Below are 24491 nucleotides of genomic sequence, written 5' to 3' on the forward strand. Positions count from 1 at the left end.
AGTGTTTTTTTGTTGTAAACATCAAAATTAAAATTCATGTTTTTTCGAATATTTGATAAATATATTTCTGAAATCGCATGATTTGTTGAAAATTTATTTAAGAAATAGTAAAATGTCATAAAACATTCAAAGACGTTTTTCTCGAAAATACTTTTTTGAATTATGACGTTGTTGCAGCAAATGAGCATATGAGCAAATGAGTTTGTTTAGGAAAAAACTCTTTCGCTAATTGTATATGTTGGAGAAATCAAAAGCTTGACAAAGAATATTCCTTTTCGGATTGTTTTAGATTTTCATTAATTTAATAGTTTCGTTTAGTTATGTTAAAAGACTCATTTCAAAAAGAAGTTTCGTCTATACATGTAAATACAAACAAAGTTTCAAAGACATGTAAATTAAATATGTCAGTTGTTATACATACTCAATAATCATGTTTATTGGATGTTCAAAAAATATCTAATTTTAATTTGAAATTTGTATTTGAATTTAAAGGGAAAAATAAATACAAAACAATTTTTTAAAGTCCAAAAAAAGGAATTTCGGTTAATCGGTTAATCGACACAAATTAATCGGTTTATTTGTTATTTGAAAATCGGCAATTCTAAATTATTCCAACAGTTAACCGTCCAAAATTAATCGGTTAACCGATTAACGGTTAATCGATTGAATACCCTAGTTAATATACATGGACCTACAAAAATCATAACTAAACCAGTTTAAAATTATAATGGGGCACAGCTGTTTTATAGCATTATAAAATGGATATCCTAGCTCGGATGAACAAACCGATAAGAATTATCTATATAAATATGAAGATGTTTCAGATTATATGGAGTAATTTTGTGGAAAATATTACACTTTTTAATTTCAGAATATACATATGAGAGTTTTTCGAGTTCAAATAACCAATAAACCGTATACAAATATTCGTAAGTCCTAGTAGAACTTATTCTATTTTGGTCAGTCGCAATATGGGTAGGGGTTGCATGGCCCCATGTTAACAGTCATGATGCATTTTTCCATAAAAATTAATGTGGTGGGCGTGACTTACTTGAAACTGTTGCATTAATATTATAATAGTTTATTTATTTTTTGTTTAAGTTATTTTTATTTCACTGCTATGCTTTTTTTGTACTTACATATATGTATGAGCATGCACGTATGCATTTTATTCCTATTTTTATGTTTGATAAGGGATTTAGTTTCAGTGCTGCATAGTTATTACAATTACTCGTATATACATTATTTACAATTTGAAAACAATTATACAAACCAGGAAAAAATGCAAGGTCTCCACTTTGTAGGCCTTCTAAAAGATTTAATTTCTATAAAATATAATGTTATGAAGTTCGCGTGAGGTAGTTGTTATATATACGTTATATTTTAAAGTTCATTGTTTAGGTTTTCAGCCTAACCACAAAAGCGCTAGAGTCGATTTTAAGTCCATAAAGTTAAATATTATTTTAAATTTCGTACCATAAAACAAATTTCAAATTTTATTATTTTAAAATAACGTTTGTACATTTTTTGATTTTTTTTTTTTTTTTACTTTCATTGAAAAATATGTTGGTTTATTTGAATGTATAAGTTAGAAACACTTTTGAATGTTTTATTAAAATGTTTCTTATGGTACGAAAAAAACAAAAGTTATATTTCAAAATAAAGTCGACTGTAACAAATATTAACTTTAAAATTTCTTTTATAGTTAGGCTGTTTATGTTGAATTCATTAATAATATTTTCCATGTAACCCTCCTGATTGCTTCAGCAGACCTTCAATTAAGTATTCATTTTAATATTAGCTGTCCCGACAGACGTTGTCCTGTCCAAGCAACAAAAGCATATATGTAAATCAATGTACATATTTTGAGTTTTTATATAAAAAATCGAATTTTGGTCTGAAATATGAGTGATCACAGATCACTCATATTTCGATTTCAAATACTGTGTGTTTTTATATAAAATGTGAGTGATCACAGACCGAGCTGCTTTTCTTGATAAAACGCTTATTGGCCAAATTATTAGCGAATTTAGATATTTTGAGCTTTTATATAAAAAATCGATGTTTGTTCAGAAATATGAGTGATCACAGATCGAACTCCTTTTCTTGATTAAACGCTTATTGGCCAAGTTATTAGCGAATTTAGATATTTTGAGCTTTTATATAAAAAGTCGATTTTTGTTCAGAAATGTGCGTGATCACAGATCGAACTCCTTTTCTTGATTAAACGCTTATAGACCAAGTCGGGTACCACTACAAATACGTGGTTGGTTTATGTTTCGTAACATTATGGTTACCGATTAAACTTTCGGTTGGAGATTGTGAGGCGGTAATCCGGATAATTTCAGCGAGTTTAAAAACTCGATTGGATAGTTGACGACATCAACTTGGAATTCACCGATTTGTTCGTCATCAATTCGACAGCAATTTGAATTTTAAAATTCTTTTCGTCAACATCAATGAAATTTTGTGCAATGTTTTTAAACACCTTTTGGATGAGTTCGGATTTTAATTCGGTGAACTTTGCAAACGCAAATAAAAGCATTCATCGTTTCTTGGATGGACCTAATGCGTCGTTCGAAAACCTAAAACTGGAATTCCTTGTTTCCGCCGTTGAAATTTCTTTGACGATTGATTCCAAGTATAATATCTTGGCATTTCGGAGTATAGCAGTGTTCGGGCAAATTTATCATTCCGGCACATATCAAAGAATCTGGTCAATGTTGTAGATGGCGGTCGATCAACCATTTTCTAGATGCCATGTCACTACCTTTGGTCACATATTTATAGCATTTGATAAGTGTGCGTATTAGTGAGCGTATTATTGGGCCAAATCGGACCAAGAGTTCTGCGATTTTAGATATATCGAAAAAAAGTGGGCGTGGTAAATTTTTCTTACGAATTTTACTACGAACATTTAAAAACAAATTAGCGAAATAGACGTTTTCTGATTTTAGATAAATCGGAAAAAGTGGGCGTGTTCAATTTTTCCTTCAATAAAAACTTAAATTGGATAACTACGAACATTTAAACAAAAAATTTGCCAAATCGGTATAGCCGTTTTCCGATTTTAGATAAATCGAAAAAAGTGGGCATGGTAAATTTTTCATTCCGTAAAAACCTAAGTTAGACTATGACCAACATTTTAAACAAAAAATTGTCTAAATCGGTCCGGCAGTTCTCAACTGATGCAATTACCAACGAACGACAATTCATTTTTATTTATGTATATAGAAGATAGATAGATAATATTCCTATGTAAACATTCTATTAGACATTTCGCGGCAGGTCTTCTCGCAGGCCTTAAACGGAAGACCTTCTAATAGGCATTCTTAAGTAAGAATTTTATCAGCGCTCTAACAGAAGCGAATATACAAGGCCTTGGCTACCAATGACGTCGTGTAAAATTTAAACGATTTTGAACTGAGTGTCCCTGTGTATGAAAAATAAGGCCTTTAAGAGTCATCTTTCATTTTCCCGCTGGATATACATATTCTGTATGTAGTTGTGTCTGTATATACCTAAAAATGTATTGTACTATACATTGTATATACATATATATATGTGTGAATGTAAATGGAACAATTAAAATAAAGTGAGCAAATATGGTCATAAATACTTCAATTGCATTATATTCGCACACTTTCACAACCCAGCAGTTCTGGGTAACTGTTCCGAACTAGTGATTTTACGTATCACTACCACCAGCTACATAAATAAAAACATGACTATTTATTTTCACATGTGCGTGTTCTAAGCAGAGGGCCCTCAGACCCTACATAGATTACAAAAATACTGTCTGATAGCTGGTCCAAAGTAGTCCACACACGGCATTCGCATGCCTGTTACATAGAGTCAGTCACGTTACAACCTAGTTAAATAGTAACTTAATTAACTATACACTAGTTATTTTAACATAAAATTGCGGAAGCTACTTGATCTTAAATTGTCAGATTGTAAAGAAACCTTCCTCCGACTACTTTATGCATACTACAATGGGACCAATTTTCCATATACCAGCTACAATAGGACAGTTAAATATCCTTTATAGAAATAGAATGACTACAGGTGTCAGTAGAATGATAAATCACCCAGCACTTTATACTTTATATTGAGTTAAAAGCTAAAAGTGTTAAGCATTCAAGTTACAAAGGGACACTAAGTGACAACTAAGTCCCCAATGGATTACTACTGGTCCAGCATAAAATAAACGTTTAAAGTAACTACATTCTAGATTACTTAGAGGCACAAAGTTGACATATTAATTCCAATTTACTTCTCTCTGCATTACACAGACGTATGAAATGCACCAAAATATCTAAATTGGAGTCAGCCAACTGACCATACTTTAGAGAAAATTACAGTTTATAAGGGTACAATGACTACTTGTAGAAAAGCTGGTATACAGTTAAACATGCATATATACTTTTATTCAAACATACTCTTAATCGTACATAAATGCAGCCAGGGTAAGTATAAATCGCGTGTTAACCTTAATTAAAAATACATTTCTAAATAAATATTTCAATGTGTTTGTGTACGTTTGCACAAGTAGTAGTAGCGAATAACCAAATTAGCCACAAATACATGCTATCAATGTTTGTATGTGTGTTAGTAATACAGACATAATCCACCGGATATAAAATAATATTTAACGGATGTGTTTTAAACCAATGAATTTATTGCCCATGTACTCAATATTCAATGCATACAATTATTATTTATTTACAGCCATAATTCTTTATAGAAAATATGTATGTATGATATCATTTTCCGATCACTCATCAATAGTTAAAATTCAATCTGTCACACATTGTATTAATACTGAAAAGAACCCAACAATTTTAATTGAAATTGTGATGGAGTTATGCAATGTAAATTGGTTGAAAATTATGATTGAAAATAAATTATAATTTTGACGTAAAATATTCAAATCTAGTTTTTATTTAAATCCGCTACAAAATTAGCAGAGCATAAGTGCTTTATGTGTTTAGGCAGACATGAGTATTTGTGATGAATCTCTAAGTAATTAAAAAAAATAATATAGGAACACAGAGAAAACAGATTCGTAGTAGCAATCGAATTTGTTGCCAATCGAATGATTCGGTTACAAACATAGAATTTTTCGGTTCTATCAACAGATAGTCAGTTGATAAAGAAGAATTTCGGTTTAAGCAACCAAACTTTTGTTACCTCTTCTAAAATTCGGTCAGTAAGGTAGAATCGTTCGATTGGCAACAAATTCGGTTGCTATCACGTATCTCTTTTCTCTGTGTATAGATTTTTTACATCTTGTATAAATATATTTATTTTTATCAGATTTTCAATACAGAATTTTCTATGGATACCACGTTTATGTATCATAGAGCCATATCATGGACCGATTCTTACCATCTTAAACATAAATTATTCTGTTATAAATGGAACAACGTGTGTCCAATGTATTACCTGGAATATATTTAAAGAAAATTGCAAAAACAAGTTTGAAAAGTATCAACATTTTTAAACGTTTTGCCACATTTTAGACCATAACTCAGGTTCTACTTAACCGATTTTGCCTAATTTGAATACCAAACATTCTTAAAAACAAAGATATTTTATGAAAATTGCATCCCCTTATTTCTTCCCTGTATGCCCTATTGCTAGAACGTCTTAGAATTTTTTTCTTAGAAATGATGTTGCTTATTTTGACCCAAAGGTTAAATTTGAGGAATTTGACTACGCATATTTTTCCAAATTTGTTTATTATGACACGAACGCCATTTTGTACTTGTTGAATACTCCGCTACTTAATCACGCTAAAACTATTCGTGTTAATAATTTCGCTCATTTCGAGCAAAAGTTATGTTAATTTAAATCAGGGAAGCGCAAAAAGAGAAATTGTGGTTTGTGTGCATGTATGGGTTTTTTTTGTTTTTTCATCATTTATTTATTGTATCTTCATTATTTAATGAACTAACAATAAGTGGTTCAAATCTTATATCTAATATTATTTAATTAGTCCAGCCAGTGCCGGACGAAAAAATTTTGTGTTCATGGTTGTTTTGGTTAAATTGGCATTCTTAGATCTCTGTGTATATTCGCGTTTTTGATATACCAGGGGGCAACTGTGATCATTCTTAGAAACTTGTTTTGGCGTCTTTGGATCTTTTCTTAATTTGACGCTGAGGCCGTGCCCCATAACTGTATGCCATAACACCATATCTGTTTTATGATCATGTTATAAAGTAGAAGTTTACAATCTAAACTAAGAGTGGAGTTTCTGCCAATAAGCCAATTAATTTGAATTGATTTCAATTTCATTTGAGTCAACTTTGCATCTATATGACTTTTCCACATCGAGATGTATTCCGAGGTATTTCACTTCCGATTGTTGAATTATTGTTTGGTTATTGATATGAATAGGGGGGCATGATTCTCTACGCAATGTAAATGTAATGTGTGTACATTTTTGCTCGTTGACTTTAATTTTCCATTGTTTTAACCATTTTTCTAATTCAAATATGTGGTTTTGTAAGTAACGAGACGCTTCTTGAGCGTTTTCATGAATGCTTAGAATAGCAGTATCATCAGCAAATGTTGATGTATGAGCGCGATTGTTAGTTGGCATATCAGACGAATACATCAAATATAAAAAAGGTCCCAGGATACTGCCTTGGGGGACTCCAGCTTCAATGGGATGTGCAGTACTTAAAAAGTTTCCCTCTTTAACCTTAAATGTTCGACCAGTTAAATAGCTTTGCAACAGCTTATGTGTGTTTGCGGGTAAATTTTGCCTCAGTTTGTATATTAATCCAGCATGTCATACCTTATCAAACGCTTGAGAGATGTCGTTGAAGAGTGCGGAACAGTGTTTCTTTTCTTCAAACGCTTTTCTCACCATATTTACAAGTCTATGGGTTTGTTCGACAGTACTGTGTTTTCTTCTAAATCCAAATTGATGATTCGGAATACAATTGTTTTCAGTTAACATCGGGTACAACTTGTTCATAAGTATCTTCTCAAATAGCTTTGATATATTAGACAATAGGCTGATGGGTCTGTATGATTCTACTTTTGTGTGATCTTTTCCCGGCTTGGGTATCATGGTAACCAGTGAAACCTTCCATTCTGGAGGATAATATTCAAGTCGTAATATGGGTTAAAAATAAAAAATTCGCAACAACATCAAGCAACAGAATGAAATATTTGTATTTTTACGCTCTATTGTTTGCAACTAAATGAGTTATTTGTATTTTTTACGCTCTTGCTGTGTGTTTTGTTTACTTTCGGGTTGTGTACGTGTAAATTCACGGAAATGTTCGTAATCTCAACAATATGAACGCCTACCAATGATTTAAATTAAAACTAAATCTTAAAAATAAAGCTATGCTGATTCTCATAGACGGATGATTAATATTATTTATTACCTACTTCGCATTTATATTTATCATACGCTCCAGAAACAAAATTTATACACAATACATACATCATGTAAAATGGCAAAAATTGTGATTTTTTGAAATTTTTGTATCGGATCCCCCCAGGGGGTTCCAGGGGATGTGACACTAGCATTTTTGTATCCCACTAAGAGACCAAAAAGCTCTTAAAGGAATCAACCTAAGATTTCATTTGAGGGCCCATTTTGGAAAAAAGTTCGATTTTGGAAGAAAAAAAAACATAAAAAATTGTACATCTTGAGTTAAAAAACATGTATTTTGCTATATATCCCACTCGCATCCCACTAAGCAACGAAATAGGTCTTAAAGGAATAGAACCAAGATTTCTTTTGAGCAAAACAAATTAAAAAAGGGCCCATTTTTAAAAAAAAATTTTGATTTTGCAAAAAAAGTCAAAAATTGTATATTTTGAGTTACCAAACATTTATTTTGATAGATATCCCACTCGCATCCCACTAAGCAAATAAATAGGTCTTCAAGGAAAATATCTGAGCTTTCTGTTGAGCAAAAAAAAGAGGGCACATTTCGAAAGAAAGTCAACAAAGTTTTTGATTTTGCAAAAAAAGTCAAACATTTTTTATTTTTTTTTAAATATTTTTTTTTCGAAAGATTGAAGAAATAGCTATCTAAACTATTTGGGACACATTTTGCTAAGAACAATAGGTAATAAGTTACATGGATGAGAAAAATCACATGTTTGGCCAAAATGTCAAATCTTGACCGATCTTGTTGAAAAATTGTGTCTGAATTACTATCCAATAGGTCTACCTTGATGCAAATTTCATCCCGATCGGAAGACATCGATTTTAAAAGTTAGTGAAAATACCCCATATATATAATATATCACTGTGTTTTTGGTAGTGGATTTAAAAATTATTTTCGATTTGAAATCTGCGAAATTCGAGAAACCTTTTTAAAATTTTTCTTAAAAATATATACATTTTCTAGTCTATGTTCTACTATTTAAATCGTAAATTTAAATTTCTTGTTAACCCTTTCATATCTGGTGTCAAAACTATCCCATAAATTAATTAATTACACTATTTTAACTCGTTGATTAAAAAAATAATATACTTTTTTACTTGGACATATTTAACTCATATTAACCCGAAGTGTAGATTGCTGTTCAAAATCCATATTTAATTTTTAATAAATTGAGATTAAGAAAAATTAGCCATTATGCACGAAATATTTTTTTGTTGTTTAAAGGGTTAAATTCTGAATAATTTATTTGTTATTATTTTTTACTTTTAATTCCAAAGTTCTATAATTGTTCTTCTTTATAAGAAACTAAAAGTATTGGTCTCATGTAGGGTATTCAATTAATCGGGTTTCTGATTTAACCGGTTAATTTAAAATTATTCGATTAACCGAATAAATTCTATTTTCATTTTAAATTGAAAATACAACAACGAATTTTGTGTACAAAAACATAAAAAACAGCAAATAAGGTATTTGAGATCATTTTTGTTAACATATCGCCTATTTGCTGCAACAACGTCATAACTCAAAATCCATGTTTTATGAACTAAGTAATAAGTCAATTATTTTTTGTGTGAGAGTGTTTTTTTGTTGTAAACTTTAAAAATTAAATTCATGTTTTCTCGTATATTTGATAAATAAAAATTTGGGTTAAATATAGATTAGAAAGATGTTAACATCTACTATTTATATTTCTGAAATCGCATGATTTGTTGAAAATTTATTTAAGAAATAGTAAAATGTCATAAAATATTCAAAGACGTTTTTCTCGAAACGACCTTTTTTGCATTATGACGATGTTGCAGCAAATGAGCGATGTGTGAGTTTTTTAGGGTTTTAGTGAGATCTTCTGACATAATCTTTTATAAAAAGAATATAATTTAAACTTTTTGGATTGTTTTAGATTTTGATTAATTTAATAGTTTCGTTTAGTTATGATAAAAGACTTATTTCAAAAAAAGTTTCGTCTATACATGTAAATACAAACAAAGTTTCAAATACATGTAAATTAAGGCCCTAATTTTGTAAATCACGTAACAAAGTGATATTTATATGGAAAGCAAAAACAAAATTTCAAAAATTTTAAAAATTTGTTTTTGTTTTATATACAAATTCTTAACAGAACAAACGCGCCAAAATTCAAGCGTTGGTTTGCCTTTCATAATTTTAAAATTTTGTATATAAAACAAAAACAAATTTTTAAAATTTTTGAAATTTTGTTTTTTTTCAATATAAATATCACTTTGGTGACGTGATTTACAAAATTAGGGCCTAAATATGTCAGTAGTTATACATACTCACTAATCATGTTTATTGGATGTTCAAAAATATCTAATTTTAATTTGAAAATTGTATTTGAATTGAAAATGAAAAAAAATACAAAAAATTGTTAAAAGTGCAAAAAAAAGGAATTTCGGTTAATCGGTTAATCGACACAAATTAATCGGTTTATTTGTTATTTGAAAATTGACAATTTCAAATTATTCGAACAGTTAACCGGCGAAAATTAATCGGTTAACCGATTAACGGTTAATCGAATACCCTAGTATCATGTGATAAAGTGTTTTTAAAGCCATATTTGGAATTATCGTGTAAATATTCGAAGTTTTGTAATGTTTTTTTTTCAGTTTTCAAATTATAACATATAATTATTTAAAATAATTAGTTTAAATAAATTCGTTAGTAACCTCGTGTAATATTTTTAGAAATTAAATCTAGTTCGAATTTTTCGAAACCTATTTTGTTCCCGATTTGATGTTAGCTATATTTTTAGGATTCAAAATTTCTATCAAAATTTTGTTTTTTTGCCTGAATATGAATTATATACAAATGAATTTAATAAAGTGTTACATATCACTGGAAAACTTCTGAAATTACGATTATTTTCATATCATTATTGTAATTGCTTTGTATATATAGCTAATATCAAATAGGCAGAAAAACTTTCTGAAAAATTCAAATGAAATTCATACTGGATTGAATTTCTGAATTTATAATGTCATATATGAAAACTTACAATTTGTTCCAAAAATTACAAAAGTTCGAATAATTTGGAACTTAAGCGAAAATTTCTGATACACCACTGATTTACCAATATTTCACAAGCTTCGCCTGCCAGAAATTTTAAAAAAAATTCTTCAGAACACTCAACTCAAGACAAACATTTTGAGAAATGTTCTCCTCAAACAGAATACTCTTTCAGTTTAGTTGGGTACATACAAATGGTACAACCTTACTGTATATATGTATATGAAAAAAATGCATTTATGTTTTGAGCTAAAGAAAGTATTTATGTAATCCTAACCATTTTGACAATTACAAAAAAATAATCCAACTTAAATATTTGTATGGGCATTTTTAAAAATTCCTTTTGAAAATAAATACACACATAATTCATAGTTATGTGTATGCAAATGTTTATTTCCGCCGAATTTAAATCCGGCGAATTGAAAGGAAAACCATTTCAATATACATTAAATTGATATTCGAAATACACTTACCTTTTTGCCATTAATAAGCCATGTAATGTGTGGTGCTGGTCGGGCGCGTGTTGTATTACACAATGCCATTAGACGCTCGCCAATAGCCACAGGACTGCGTTTACGAAACCTGATCACCGGTGGGCCCGTTTGTGGTACTACATATTTGAAAAATACACAATCAAATAACCAGGTTTAATGTTAAATTTTAAACATAAATGTATTTGTACAAGTGCATGTTAATAGTGAAACATTAAACTTACAGAAAACATTCAGAAATTGTTCCACTGATGCTTTTGTATACAATGGTGAGGTCATTGATACTTCGCAGGTAAATTGTCCGGATAATTTAAAATCAACATTAGCCAAAGTCACTTGAGATTCATTTGAATTTTCCCACTGAAAGCATGAAAAATTAAATGAAAAAAGTACAAAGGAAAGAGAGAGAGAGAGGGAGAAAAAAATCGTTACAAGCAAGTTAATAATCGTTTAACCCAGTTTCAGTTTCCTCGTTTCTTCTCTGGTTTGGTTTGTTTGTGCTTTTTATTGCCACTGGCTAATAAAAGCAATGGAGTATAGTTTATAAATGAATTCATGTGGCAAATATATGTGTGCGTTTATGTATTTATGTACTTACATCGATGACTGCTCCTTCCATTGTGAAATTTTTAAACGGTGGTTTTCGTCCCTTAACATATTCGAAAAATTTCATTTCTTCTCTAAACCATGATACCTGCAATAAAACCGTATGACAAAGGAAAATAAAAATCAAATACATTTAATATAATAAGTTAGTTCTAATGCAAAAGCATACAATATTATTAATATCAAAAATCAATATTTAGGTTTAGACATTTTATTAAATTGAATGTATTGAGTGATAGAAGGAAAAATACCTTACATTAGGTCAGTGAAGTATTAGAAAGTAATAATGTTTTAAGGGCGCCTGCATGCATACAAGGAAAATAAGATAATTTTGTAGTGATCACATGTGAATCCTTGAGAAGTAATTTAAAGTATATTAGAAATGGTACGTAAAAACAATGAGAGTACTATATTTGGCCGTGCCGAATCTTAAATACCCTCCACCTAAATATGATGATATAACAATTGAAATAATATAACAATACTTAGAAAGACTAGCTTACACAAAAGATATTTTATTTCAAATGCAAAAAAAAATTATATATATAATTCAGTAATTTATAATTGAAATAAATTCAGATTCTTACCATTTTCAACAGAGTTTGTTGAAATTCATTATAAAGTATGAAATTTAACATTTTATATACTTAATAATTGGTTAACATTACGCGTATGGCTCAACATTTTTCCCTTATTAACCTCAAGTTAAGAAACAGGGTATAAAAAAAGGGTATGCAAATATATTTAGACAACGTTCAAGAGATTTCTATGTATTTAAATTGAATTTCGTCTTTACAATAGTTTTATGAATATTATAGTTATTATCGCAAGTGGAACTTATATGGTTGTTGTGGCCAATTATGGACCGACATACACAAAATTCAAAATTGTTTTTTGGATACAAATTACTAATCTGTATATTATTTTGGTTCAATATATGGGAGCTATGACCTATTGTGGGCCTATCGCCATATAATATTGAAAGGTAATTTCTTAGTATTTGAGTGGACCTTATATGGGAGCTATGGCGAATTATGGACCGAAATTTAAAAATATTGTGGTATGATTTTTGGATACAAATTGCAGATCAGTGTAAAATTTTGGTTCAGTTCAGTATTTTTTTTGGATATTTATGTAGGTTAATGTGTTTTCCGATTCTTAGGCTCCATCTATGACCAATTATGGGTCGATCATCATAAAATTTGGTACAGCAATTTTTATAAATATTGACATTTTTTGTTTCGAGTTTGAACTTGACAGCTCTATTTTTAAGAAATTGATGAGAATTTTAGGGATTTTCGGTAGTGGACCTTATATGGGAGCTATGGTCAAATATGGACCGATAGTCACAAAATCCAGTCGTAAGATAACTGGATACAAATTACTGATCTGTGTATAATTTAATTTTGATATCGATAAGGTTTAGATATTTATTAATGTTAATATCTCTTTCGAAAACGGTCCTTATATGAGAGCTATGACCAATTATGGGCCAATCTTCATAAAATTCAGTACAGTGATTTCTATGTATATGAGTATTATTTGTGTTGAATTTTAGCATGATAAAGATATTTATAAGAGATTTATGAGTAATTAACTGATTTTCGTAAGTGGACCTTATATGGGAGCTATGGTCAAATATGGACCGATATTCACAAAATCCTATAGTATGATTTTGAAATATAAATTACGGATCCATGTAAAATTTTGGTTCGATATTGATATTTTTTAGATATTTATGTAGGTTATTGTGTTTTTCGGAAGTGGTCCTTATATGGGAGCTATATCAGTCTTCAAGAAGGCCCTAAGTGACAGATATAAATGAGATACATCCAACTTAATGTTAATCATTGTGCAGCAGCCCAGGATCTCTTAACACAGACTATATACGAACTTAAAATAGACGTCGCCATACTAAGCGAACAATACCGAAACCTAGAGAAAAGCATATGGGAGAAGGATTCATCGGGAAGAGCAGCTGTCTGGGCCTGCGGTAATAAGGCGATTGAGGAGGGAATGAAACAACTTTCGGATGGTTTTGTTAGGATACAAATTGGAGGGATATATGTATATTAGAGTGACAGCCGATTTTTTTTTTTAGATTTTAAAGAGTGCCGGGTGGAATATTATGACACTAGTCCTAAATGTTAAGTGCTGAAAATTTGAGCCAAAACGGGCAACGATTTCTGGACGCGCATCGAGGTCAAAGTTCAGATATATGCAAAATTTTACTGTTAATATGGAATAAATAGGTGAAACTCGTTAACTTTCTGCATTGTTTTCTAGAAATATGCAGATTTATTTATATTAATGAATATTACATTAAAAAAAAATTTTGGAAATTAACCCTGTATCTCCTTTGGTTCAAAATGACCCAAAAACTGTATTATCGCCAAAATTAGAGAAAAATGCAAATTTTTCAGTTTTTGAAAAAATTTTGCTACTAAATAAATACTTTTGCAATTGAATGCAAAAGAATCGAAATATGTACGTAATTGTCGTTGTAAGGAGATCTAAATGACATAATTTGATTAAAAAATGTTAAAGTTATTATAAATTCGCCAGACCATTAACGTGTTTCAAAATGGACAAAAAATTAGTTTTTCTTGAAAATCGCAAAATTTAAATCGCAGGTACGGAAAAACTGTAAGAGGTATTGACATAATTTTTTCATATTTTTATTCCCTATTTTGATGTCAATAAACCCCAATGTGATGATCGAAAAAATCTGAAATTTGTTTAACAAAATTTTTAAAAATTTGAAAATGGAGTTTTGAAACAGCCGTTAAAAAAAATATTTTTTTTGGTCATACCTGCGAATAAGTTAACGGTATCCTACGAAGACAAAAACTCATATACAAGTAAATATGGACATATGTTAAGTAAAAATGGGCTTTTATTTTAATTTTTCTCGAAATATCTTAATTTTGTTCCTAAATTTTTTGTTCAAGTGGCCTGAAAAACATTAATGGTCTGCCGAATTTGTAATAACTTTAAAATTTTTTAATCAAATTTTGTCATTTATATCTCATTACAACGATAATTACGTACATATTTCGATTCTTTTGCATTAAATTGCAAAAGTATTTATTTAGTAGCAAAATTTTTTCAAAAACTGAAAAATTTACATTTTTCTCTAATTTTGGCGATAATACAGTTTTTGGGTCATTTTGAACCAAAGGAGATACAGGGTTAATTTCCAAAATTTTTTTTTTATGTAATATTCATTAATATAAATAAATCTTTATATTTCTAGAAAACAATGCAGAAAGTTAACGAGTTTTACCTATTTATTCCATATTAACAGTAAAATTTTGCATATATCTGAACTTTGACCTCGATGCGCGTCCAGAAATCGTTGCCCGATTTGGCTCAAATTTTCAGCACTTAACATTTAGGCCTAGTGTCACAATATTCCACCCGGCACTCTTCAAAATTTTAACAAACATTTTTTTCCATACAACTGATTGTCACTCTAATGTATATAGTTGCTATATGTCGCCAAACATAACGTTGCCAGATTTCGAGAAAATAATCGAAAACCTAGTGATAGATGCCAGCCAGCACAATCCGATCATCATAGCAGGTGACTTCAATGCTGCTGCTGTAGATTGGGGCTGTCGAAGTACCAATAATAGAGGACGATTACTCCTGGAAGCTTTTTCCTTACTCGATCTCGTCCTACTAAATACATGGAGCGCATACACCTTTAGGAGAGCTGGATATGGGTCGATAGTCGACATTACATTCGTCAGTACTCCTCTAGCTAAGGACGTTCAGTGGCAAGTGAGTGACCACTACACTCACAACGACCACCAGGCAATACTATTTAGCATAGACAATGAAGGCCGCACAACTATACTAAGGGAAAAAGCTACCTTCCAAGGTTGGGCAAACGATAAACTGGATGAAGCTACCTTTGCAGAATCATTCTCAAACCAAAGCATCGAAGATGGAAGTGCCAATGAGATGGCTGAAAGAATAGTGAATGTCATGAAAACGGCTTGCGATGCTGCAATGCCTAGAAGAAGACATAGTAATAAAAGGAAAGAAAATTACTGGTGGAACGAGGAAATATCAGCACTAAGGAAAGAATGTTTAAAAACCAGGCGCCGCTACCAAAGAGGAAGGTCAAGACCCAATTTTGAATCGAAAAGAGAGGCATATCATCAGGCTAGGAAAAAACTTCAAAAGGCCATCAACAAGAGCAAAGCAAATTGTTTTAAACAATTATGTAATGAAGCCGACTCCAATCCATGGGGGAAAGCATATCGTATTGTGATGTCGCGACTAAGAGGAAAGAAATCAGCTCAAGTAACGTGTCCAACCCTGATTAGAGAGATAGTTGGTACGCTTTTTCCAGAAGGAGAACCGCATACAGGAGAGATTCACAGCAGCAACGTATCTCACCCTCACCAGTCACAGAAGAAGAGATACTAAAAATGTGCACGAAAATTTGCGATAAAAAAGCCCCAGGACCGGATAATATCCCAAACAGAGCATTGAAGATCGCAATAAAAACAACCCCTGGTCTGTTTGTAAAACTCTTCAATAACTGCCTAAACGATGAAGTATTCCCTACTATCTGGAAAAAACAAAAACTTATTCTGATACCCAAACCAGGGAAAACTTTGGGAGAACCCGAATCGTATCGACCGATATGCCTACTAGATACATTAGACAAGTGCCTAGAAAGGATACACTAGGTTACTAAACGCTGTAGAAGAAGCCGCGGGTATCTCACAGATGCAATTTGGATTCCGTAAAGCAAGGTCAACAATCTATGCCATAACTCTGGTAGTAGATACGGCGAAAAAAGCAATCCAAGCAATCAAGAATGCTTTTAACTCAGCTAGATGGAACAACATAATCAAAGCGCTGCAGCAACTGAACGTACCAGAATATCTTATCAAAATAGTAAAATGTTACTTTTCTGACAGAACCCTGTGGTACGAGACGGACAATGGCACTGAGTCCCAATATATTACGGCGGGTGTTCCCCAAGGATCCGTCCTAGGCCCACTCCTGTGGAACATCATGTACGATGGTGTGTTTAGACTTACAGTACCAGAAGAGGTAAAAATTGTAGGATTCGCGGATGATGTAGCTGTAGTCGTTCAAGCCCGGACGATAGATGATGTACAGCTTTATGCAAATGAGGCTATTAGAACCATAAGGTTATGGTTAGACTCCATGAACCTGAAATTGGCCGAGCATAAAACCGAACTGGTGTTGGTAAGCAGCCGGAGGGCAAAAGAGGTTCTAAACATACAAGTAGGAAGAAGTGAAATTGTATCCACAGAGGCTATCAAATTCCTTGGCTTGATGATCGATAATAGACTAAACTTTAAACGTCACACCGAATATTCATGTCAAAAGGCAACCAATGTAGTAAACACATTGGCAAGGATAATGCCAAATATAGGAGGCCCAAGGCAAAGCCGCAGAATACTACTTTCGCGTGTTGCAAACTCAATCCTCCTATATGGTTCACCTATATGGGAGAGAGCTCTCAGGTGTACTTCCAGGAAAGACATGATGTCAATTTTCCGTAGAAATTGTCTTCGAGTATGCTGCGGATATCGCACAATATCTCTCGATGCATCAAGTGTAGTGGCGGGCATAATCCCAATAGACATAACAGCACGAGAATTTTCAAAAATACACTACGAGAAATCAAAGAATCCAGAGACGCAGTACAGATATATTCGACAAACAGAAAGGAGAGTGTCTATGCAAAACTGGCAGAGAAGGTGGGATAATTCTACCGCAGGTCGATGGACATACAAATTGATCCCAAATATCGAGAGATGGGTAAATCGCAGACATGGAGAGATCAGCTACCACCTGACACAGTTTATAACAGGACATGGAGGATTCAGGAGTTATCTATACCGTTTTAAACATGATGACTCACCAAGGTTTCCAGTCTGCATCGAGACAAAAAATGTATACAAATGTGACCCATTCTCTGTTGAACGGAAATGTTTTTTTTTATTGAAAATTGGCAAAATCAGTCCAAAAAATTTTGAACAAAATGTCCATTAGATATATAAAAATTATTAAATCACAATAGAGCCTTAGTGAGGAGTCTAGAAAACCAACAGCCGAATATAACGCACTTACAAGTTGAGATCCATTTCAAATAGTTTCGAGAAGTTATATTGATATTTAGATTTTCAATCTGTGGTAAGAGTTTTCTGATTTTTTTACATATTCACATACATACATACATATGTACATTCTATAAGTTGAAAACATTGGCCCCTTTTTAATTTTGTGCACATATGCACGTAATAATAAATACAAACCTCATTTATATGCTCCGCTCAATTTTAAATATAAAATCAGAAATAAGATCCTGTAAAAAACCCAAGTTGTCAGAATGAAAATTGATTGACATTTTCATGTCAAATACTATTTTGCCATTTTGTACTCATGTAAACCCTCACTCTTGTTGTTTTTCCCCCATTTTTTTTTTATTTATTTCCAATTTTTGTTATTTCCATTGCGGCCACAGGAGAGAGAAAAAAAATCCAAGGCATAAGTGGTTCACCATTATTGACAGCGATGACGTTGATATTTATTAAATTGATATATAAAGAAACATATAGTAAGAATAGAAAACTTGACAGGTTTTGTTGAAACGGAATGAGTGAGTGAACAGTGTTGGAAGAGAAGGAAGTTAGTTTCTCTCTCACGTACATATTTATGTACCTCCAACTAACCAAAGTTTACACCTGAGGCTGTTTCTTTTATCTAGTTTCATTTCAATTATATTTTTACATTACTGACTGCAAAATAAAAATTTCCAGGGGTGTGAATTGGGAATTTGCGGTTAGGTAATTTATAATATTACAATTTGTAGTCCTATACAGAGATAATTTTGTTATGTATTTTGAAAGTGTAAGACATTATTTAAGGAGATATTTAGGGTTTGCCTAAGAGTCTTTTATTCATAATATAATTTCATTAGATCATAATATGATTTAATTGATTCATAATATGTTTACTTTGGATAATATTATGATTGCTTTGGATCATAACTACGACATTACGATTATATATGATCACAATATGTTATCTTATGTTGCTAATAATTATCATAATATGTTTCGACTGCAATCATTAATCTTAATATGTTGCTCTTAGAATATGTTTTCCACAGCCATGTTTTTTCTCTGCGTGTAGTCTTGCTTACGCGGTATCATTTATAATTAAAAAAAAAACTAAATAAATAAACGAAATGAAAAGTAGCTTATTTGGTACGAACTCAAAAGAGTAAATTTGTTTTTACTCCTTTATTAATTTCTATATCTATAATTATATTTGAACAAATGTTTATTTTGGTGTGTAACACTTTGTTAACAATTTACAAATGTTTGTATTGTTACACACACACACAAATACAAATTGATGGAAACTACGTTCTAAGCAGCTAAAACCTAGCAGGGCGTTGGTTTTTCACATACAAATAATACGCAAAAATACTTTAAACAATTTCACTTATTCGAACTTAATACATGCATATAAATTAGGGTGGGTAAATTTTTTTGCTCAACAGGCGTATAGCAAAAACGTAATCTACAAAAGATTCTAAGAAAATTTCCCCAAGAAACCATTGGTCTAAAATCAAAACCTAGCTTCCGCTGAGAGGCTTCAAAATACACCGTTAAGGAATTTTGATTTTAGTCGCTTTTCATTGCTTATTTTGATATGAAAGTTTATAAAAATATATACCAATGTATAAAAGAAATTTAGTTCTTAACAAAACATAGTTCTAATTATTTAAATCGGATGAAAATTGCAAAAGTTATTCAACTTTTCATTAACACCTTTTTAGTATTTTCTACTCCAGCGCATATGAATAAAAAAAAAACAAACAAAAATATTACTACAATTTTTAATTTACAAGGTTAAATTTTATCGAACTTTTTCGAAAAAGTTTAATAACTTTTGCAAATATAAACCTATTTTAACAAATTGACCCACCCTAATGTACACACATATTATATACATAAAATAAAAAAAATCTATATTTTGTTTACAAATATGCAGTAAGTTTTTTATTCGAAATTATTAATCAAACACTTTATTAATAAACTGTAATGAAATCTTAGTTTTTATTTACAGATATTAGAGTAACTTCGGGTATTGTGGACTATGCGTCTAATGTGGACCAGTGTCTTTTTTCAGAAACTATTGAAGATATGATAAAACTGATTTGTCGTACATTTTACAATTTGTTTTAAACGAAAATTGTACACGTGCTTTCATGAGTAATTGATATGTTGGCTTTTTATGCTTGTATTGAAATTAATGCGCGTGCTCAACATTTTTTTCGGCTCAAGTAAGAAACAAAATTTGGTACAGTTACTTGGTAGAATTTAATGTTTGGTTGTTTTATATAGTTAAAGTGGACACGTATTTTATAAAATACTGTTTGTCGTGACTAGGGTTGACCTTCGAATAATTGTTGAAAAAAGTTTTATTTCGAATGAAAAAAAATTATTCGATAAATAATCGTCGATACTCGAATAATTTTATTTTGAAATCAAAATTAAAAAAAAAGTTTATTTAAATAGAAATATTAAAATCTTAGATAAACAAAATCTATTATTTATATTGTTAAACAAAGATATTCATAATTGGAAATTTTATTCGAAATTAGTTATATTTATTTCTCCTATATTTATTTCAAAATCACACAGCATTATCAAAATTTATGTAAAAAAAACTTTGTCGCAATTTTAAATATAACTTGATGAAGTTTTGTCCCAAGGACGAGAGTTATTGAAATCGTTTCATGATTTCACCGAATATTAACGTTTTCTCGGAACTGTACTTGAGAACTCATAAGTATTTAAAATAACCTAGAATCATAACGCATTTTACCGATTATATTTTTAAACAAATTATTGAGATAATTCAACACGAGATATAATCCAAAATTAGTTTCATTATAAAAATTATAAAAACCAATAATTTCTTGTCCAAATTACATGAGGCCAATTACAAATTTACTAATATTTCAAATACGTATGTATGTATGAATCTATATTTTATTCACTTTGTATTCTACTTCATTGTTACAAAGAAATTTATTCGAATAATCGTGAAAATTTAAAAAAACTAATCAATCACTCGAATAATAAAAAATGGCAAACTTTATTTGATAAAAAATAAACTCGAATAGTGGACAACACTAGTCGGGAAAATCTGTAACTTCTAAAAGGTTGGTCCGATTTTAGTAACCCCTGCCCACCAAGGGCGTGGGCAGGGGTTCCCAAAGTAGGACACCTCGGTATGTTAAATATTTAATACAATACTATAACCGAAACCGATCGGTTTTTAATTTTTTAAAACCGAAACCGCGGTTTATTATAGGAAATTCAAAAAAGTACCATTAGAATATATAAAAAGTACCAAAAATCCCCCACTTGTGGTTTCCCACTCACTTGGGTCCATATAAGCTTAATTTCATGGCTTTAGGTTCATTGGTGAAGAAATTACAAAAAGTACCATTCGAATAAAGAAAAAGTACCAAAAAGTCTCCCCCTAGAATTCTCACTCACTTAGGACCATATATGCTTAATTTCATGTCTCTAAGTCCATTATTACAGAAAATTCAAAAAGTACCATTAGAATATAGAAAAAATACCAAAAAGCCCACACTTGTGGTTTCCCACTCACTCGGTTCCATATAAGCTTTATTTCATGTTTCTAGGTTCATTGGTGAAGAAATTACAAAAAGTACCAATCGAATAAAGAAAAAGTACCAAAAATTCTCCCCCTAGAATTATCACTTACTTAGGACCATATATGCTTAATTTCATGTTTCTAAGTCCATAGTTATAGAAAATTCAAAAAGTACCATTAGAATAAAGAAAAAGTACCAAAAAGTCTCCCCCTAGAATTCTCACTGACTTATGACCATATATGCTTAATTTCATGTTTCTAAGTCCATAGTTATAGAAAATTCAAAAAAGTACCATTAGAATATAGAAAAAGTACCAAAAAGCACCCACTTGTAGTTGCCCACCCACTCGGTTCCATATAAGCTTTATTTCATGTTTCTAGGTTCATTGGTGAAGAAATTACAAAAAGTACCATTCCAATAAAGAAAAAGTACCAAAAAGTCTCCCCTAGAATTCTCTCTCACTTAGGACCATATATGTTTAATTTCATGTTTCTAAGTCCATTATTATAGAAATTGCAAAAAAGTACCATTAGAAGAACAAAAAAGTACCTATAGTACAGTTCACACATTTTGGTACCTAAATATTATCCCCTATTCCTAACACTAACTTCACTCAAATACATATCAGCTAACTTTAATGTCGATAACTGAAATAATTTAAAATGTTAAAAAAGTACCATTAGGAGAAAAGTACCAATTTCCCTTTTCTTACTTGAACACCCCTCAAGTTTGAAATTTAAAAATATTCCATTTTGCCAAAATTGTTTATGCTACAGGCATGTATCAAAATATTAAAATCTGTGTTAATGTGCCCAAGAATAAATATGTTTTAAAAAAAGTACCAAACTGTTTACCCGGATTTGGCCCAATATACACCTTGGTACTCGAGTTCCAAATAACACCCTGTCAGTTAATTTTTGTATGAATCCAGGAACCAACGTTAAAAAAATTATCAAAATTGGCTTAATAATTTCAAATATAATGTATTTTCCCGATTTTATACCCTTTTTGGTACCTTTTTTATCCCCATTGAGGTGGTACAATTTCATTCAAATAAATTTCTATAACGTGGTGGGAGCTCATAATAAAATATTCGTATGTCTATGTCAAATTATAGAAAAACATATTTTATGAAAAAGTACCAAAAATTAACACAATTTTTATACCTTAAAGGTTCGAATTTCCAAAAAGTACCAAACTTATTATTATTTTTTGTTAATTAAAGAATACGATTTAAAATTTGTTTCTATGTTTATTGGTTTAAAAGATACATAGGGTGCAAAAAAAGTACCAAAATACAGTTTTTACCCGTTTTCTCCCCTAAAGGTTTCGAATTTCCAAAAAGTACGAAACACCTGTCAGCTTATTTTTTAAATGGAGTAACATGCTATTTGAGGTTTTTTTGTATCTTTATTAGTTTTGAAGATATAAGGTTACCGAATTTACCCGTTTTTACCATTTTTTACCCCCTAAACGTTCGAATTTTCAAAAATCCCTTCTTATCGGATCGTTTTGGAGAGGGAGGAACCCTAGCTTCAGCCGTTTGGGCTGTGCGATGATGAATCAGTCAGTCAGTCAGTAACGTTACTCTTTTATATATCTATATAGATTATCTTTAACTTTCCTAGAGCGTATAACAATAAATTGCAGTGAGTTTATCAATAATAATATAATTGGGAATTTAGTACCTTAAAACTAAAACCTATTAAAATAAAATTTTTTATTTATAAAAATAAATTTTAATAATAATATGATTACTTTGGATCATAATATGATTCAATTGGGTCATAAATATGATTACTTTGGGTCATATTATGATTGATTTATATCATAATATGATTATTTCAGAACATGTTATGATTGATTTGTATCATAATATGATTATTTCAGAACATATTATGATATTTCATTATACCAATAATGATCATAATATGTTTTGAACTACAAGCATAAATTTGATCATAATATGTTGCTCTTAGTTTATGGTTACCACAACCATGTTTTTTCTCTGCGTGAACGGTTCTCAAATGGGATCTACGCCACTATAGGGATCCTTATAAAATGCGAGGGTGCCTCAAAGATCTCAGGAAAATATTAAACTTAAACATTGCAGGTCTAATTTATTCTTCAAATTGAAAAATAAATAATGATTTCTATTCTAGATACATACATATTTTACTTCGAAATCCTTTTCTAATATCAAATACCTGATATATTGCATGCAGATATACATAGTTGAAATATAATGTAACTCGCGTGGTAAATTTGATTTTGAATTAGTTTAAATCGAAAACTTTGATTGATTAATAAATATGTATTTGAAGCGTTGAAGCTATTAATACAATGTAATCGAAATATGTGAAACTACACCATTTCAAGTTGAAAAAGTGGAAAACAGGGCCAACCTAATACAAATTTATTTAGTTCACATGCTTGTAATACATATTTACAATCATGTTGTTCGTTTCAATTCGTTTGTGTTTATTTTTGCATTTGACTTTTAATTGGCTTTAATTTTCTGTTTTCTACTTTTTGTCTACATTCTGTTGTGTATATGTTCCATTTGCCGTAGTTCCGTTTTAAATGCGTTGTGTTGCTGGTTAATTTATCCATTAAAAAGGAGCTGAACACTTAATGTTGAATTATATTTCGTCACCTAAAATGCAAAAGGGCCTATCAACACTTTTTTTAAATTTTACAGGAGAGACAAAAAAGATAGTAAAATTTTAAGTGTTGTGGTTACAAATATGATTTTCTTTTTTCAATAAAGTCCTTATTTTTAAAAATGGAAAGCTACAAATTTGTGAAGACGTGTGCCTTGATGGGATGCACCAATATCCATTAAAAACTCAGTTTTGAATTTCTTGGTAGTTACGTCCTTTTGCATTTCAGGTGACGATTTGTATGTTGCCTACGTATAAGAGTGGTATGGGTACGTTATCCTTTTTGTTTGTTCCATTTTTATTGCGCTCTGTTTGACCATATTTATAGGGATTGTGTTGGTATGACTGGGAGGTGGTAAAGTGTATGTGAGTATTTCAAAAAGTAATGTTGCAAGCGTCGATGGGGGTTCGTTGAATATGAGTTCATTTATACAGTAAATTATACTTATTAGTCGCGGTTTTGCAATTAGTCTTAACGTGACCACAACTACGATGCCGCGCCATTAATTTATTTGACCTTAGTCTGGGGTTTATAGAAAATGTTGTTTAGCACGTCTGTTTGTTTGCATTTGCTTTATTTTGT

General features: G+C 30.7%; 1 protein-coding gene across 1 annotated transcript in view; it reads right to left on the reverse strand.

Annotated features, from left to right (window-relative positions):
• Positions 1 to 24491, reverse strand: part of beat-VII (beaten path VII) — a 327320-nt gene that overhangs the window by 98536 nt on the left and 204293 nt on the right. Inside the window, exons 3-5 of the mRNA XM_065499191.1 lie at positions 11538 to 11633; positions 11164 to 11299; positions 10922 to 11058 (exon numbers count right to left, since the gene is read on the reverse strand). Of these exons, the coding sequence (XP_065355263.1) occupies positions 10922 to 11058; positions 11164 to 11299; positions 11538 to 11633 (369 nt within the window). The remainder of the gene's footprint in view (positions 1 to 10921; positions 11059 to 11163; positions 11300 to 11537; positions 11634 to 24491) is intronic.

Source organism: Calliphora vicina, chromosome 1 (assembly GCF_958450345.1).
Source record: "Calliphora vicina chromosome 1, idCalVici1.1, whole genome shotgun sequence".
Lineage (NCBI taxonomy): Eukaryota > Metazoa > Arthropoda > Insecta > Diptera > Calliphoridae > Calliphora > Calliphora vicina.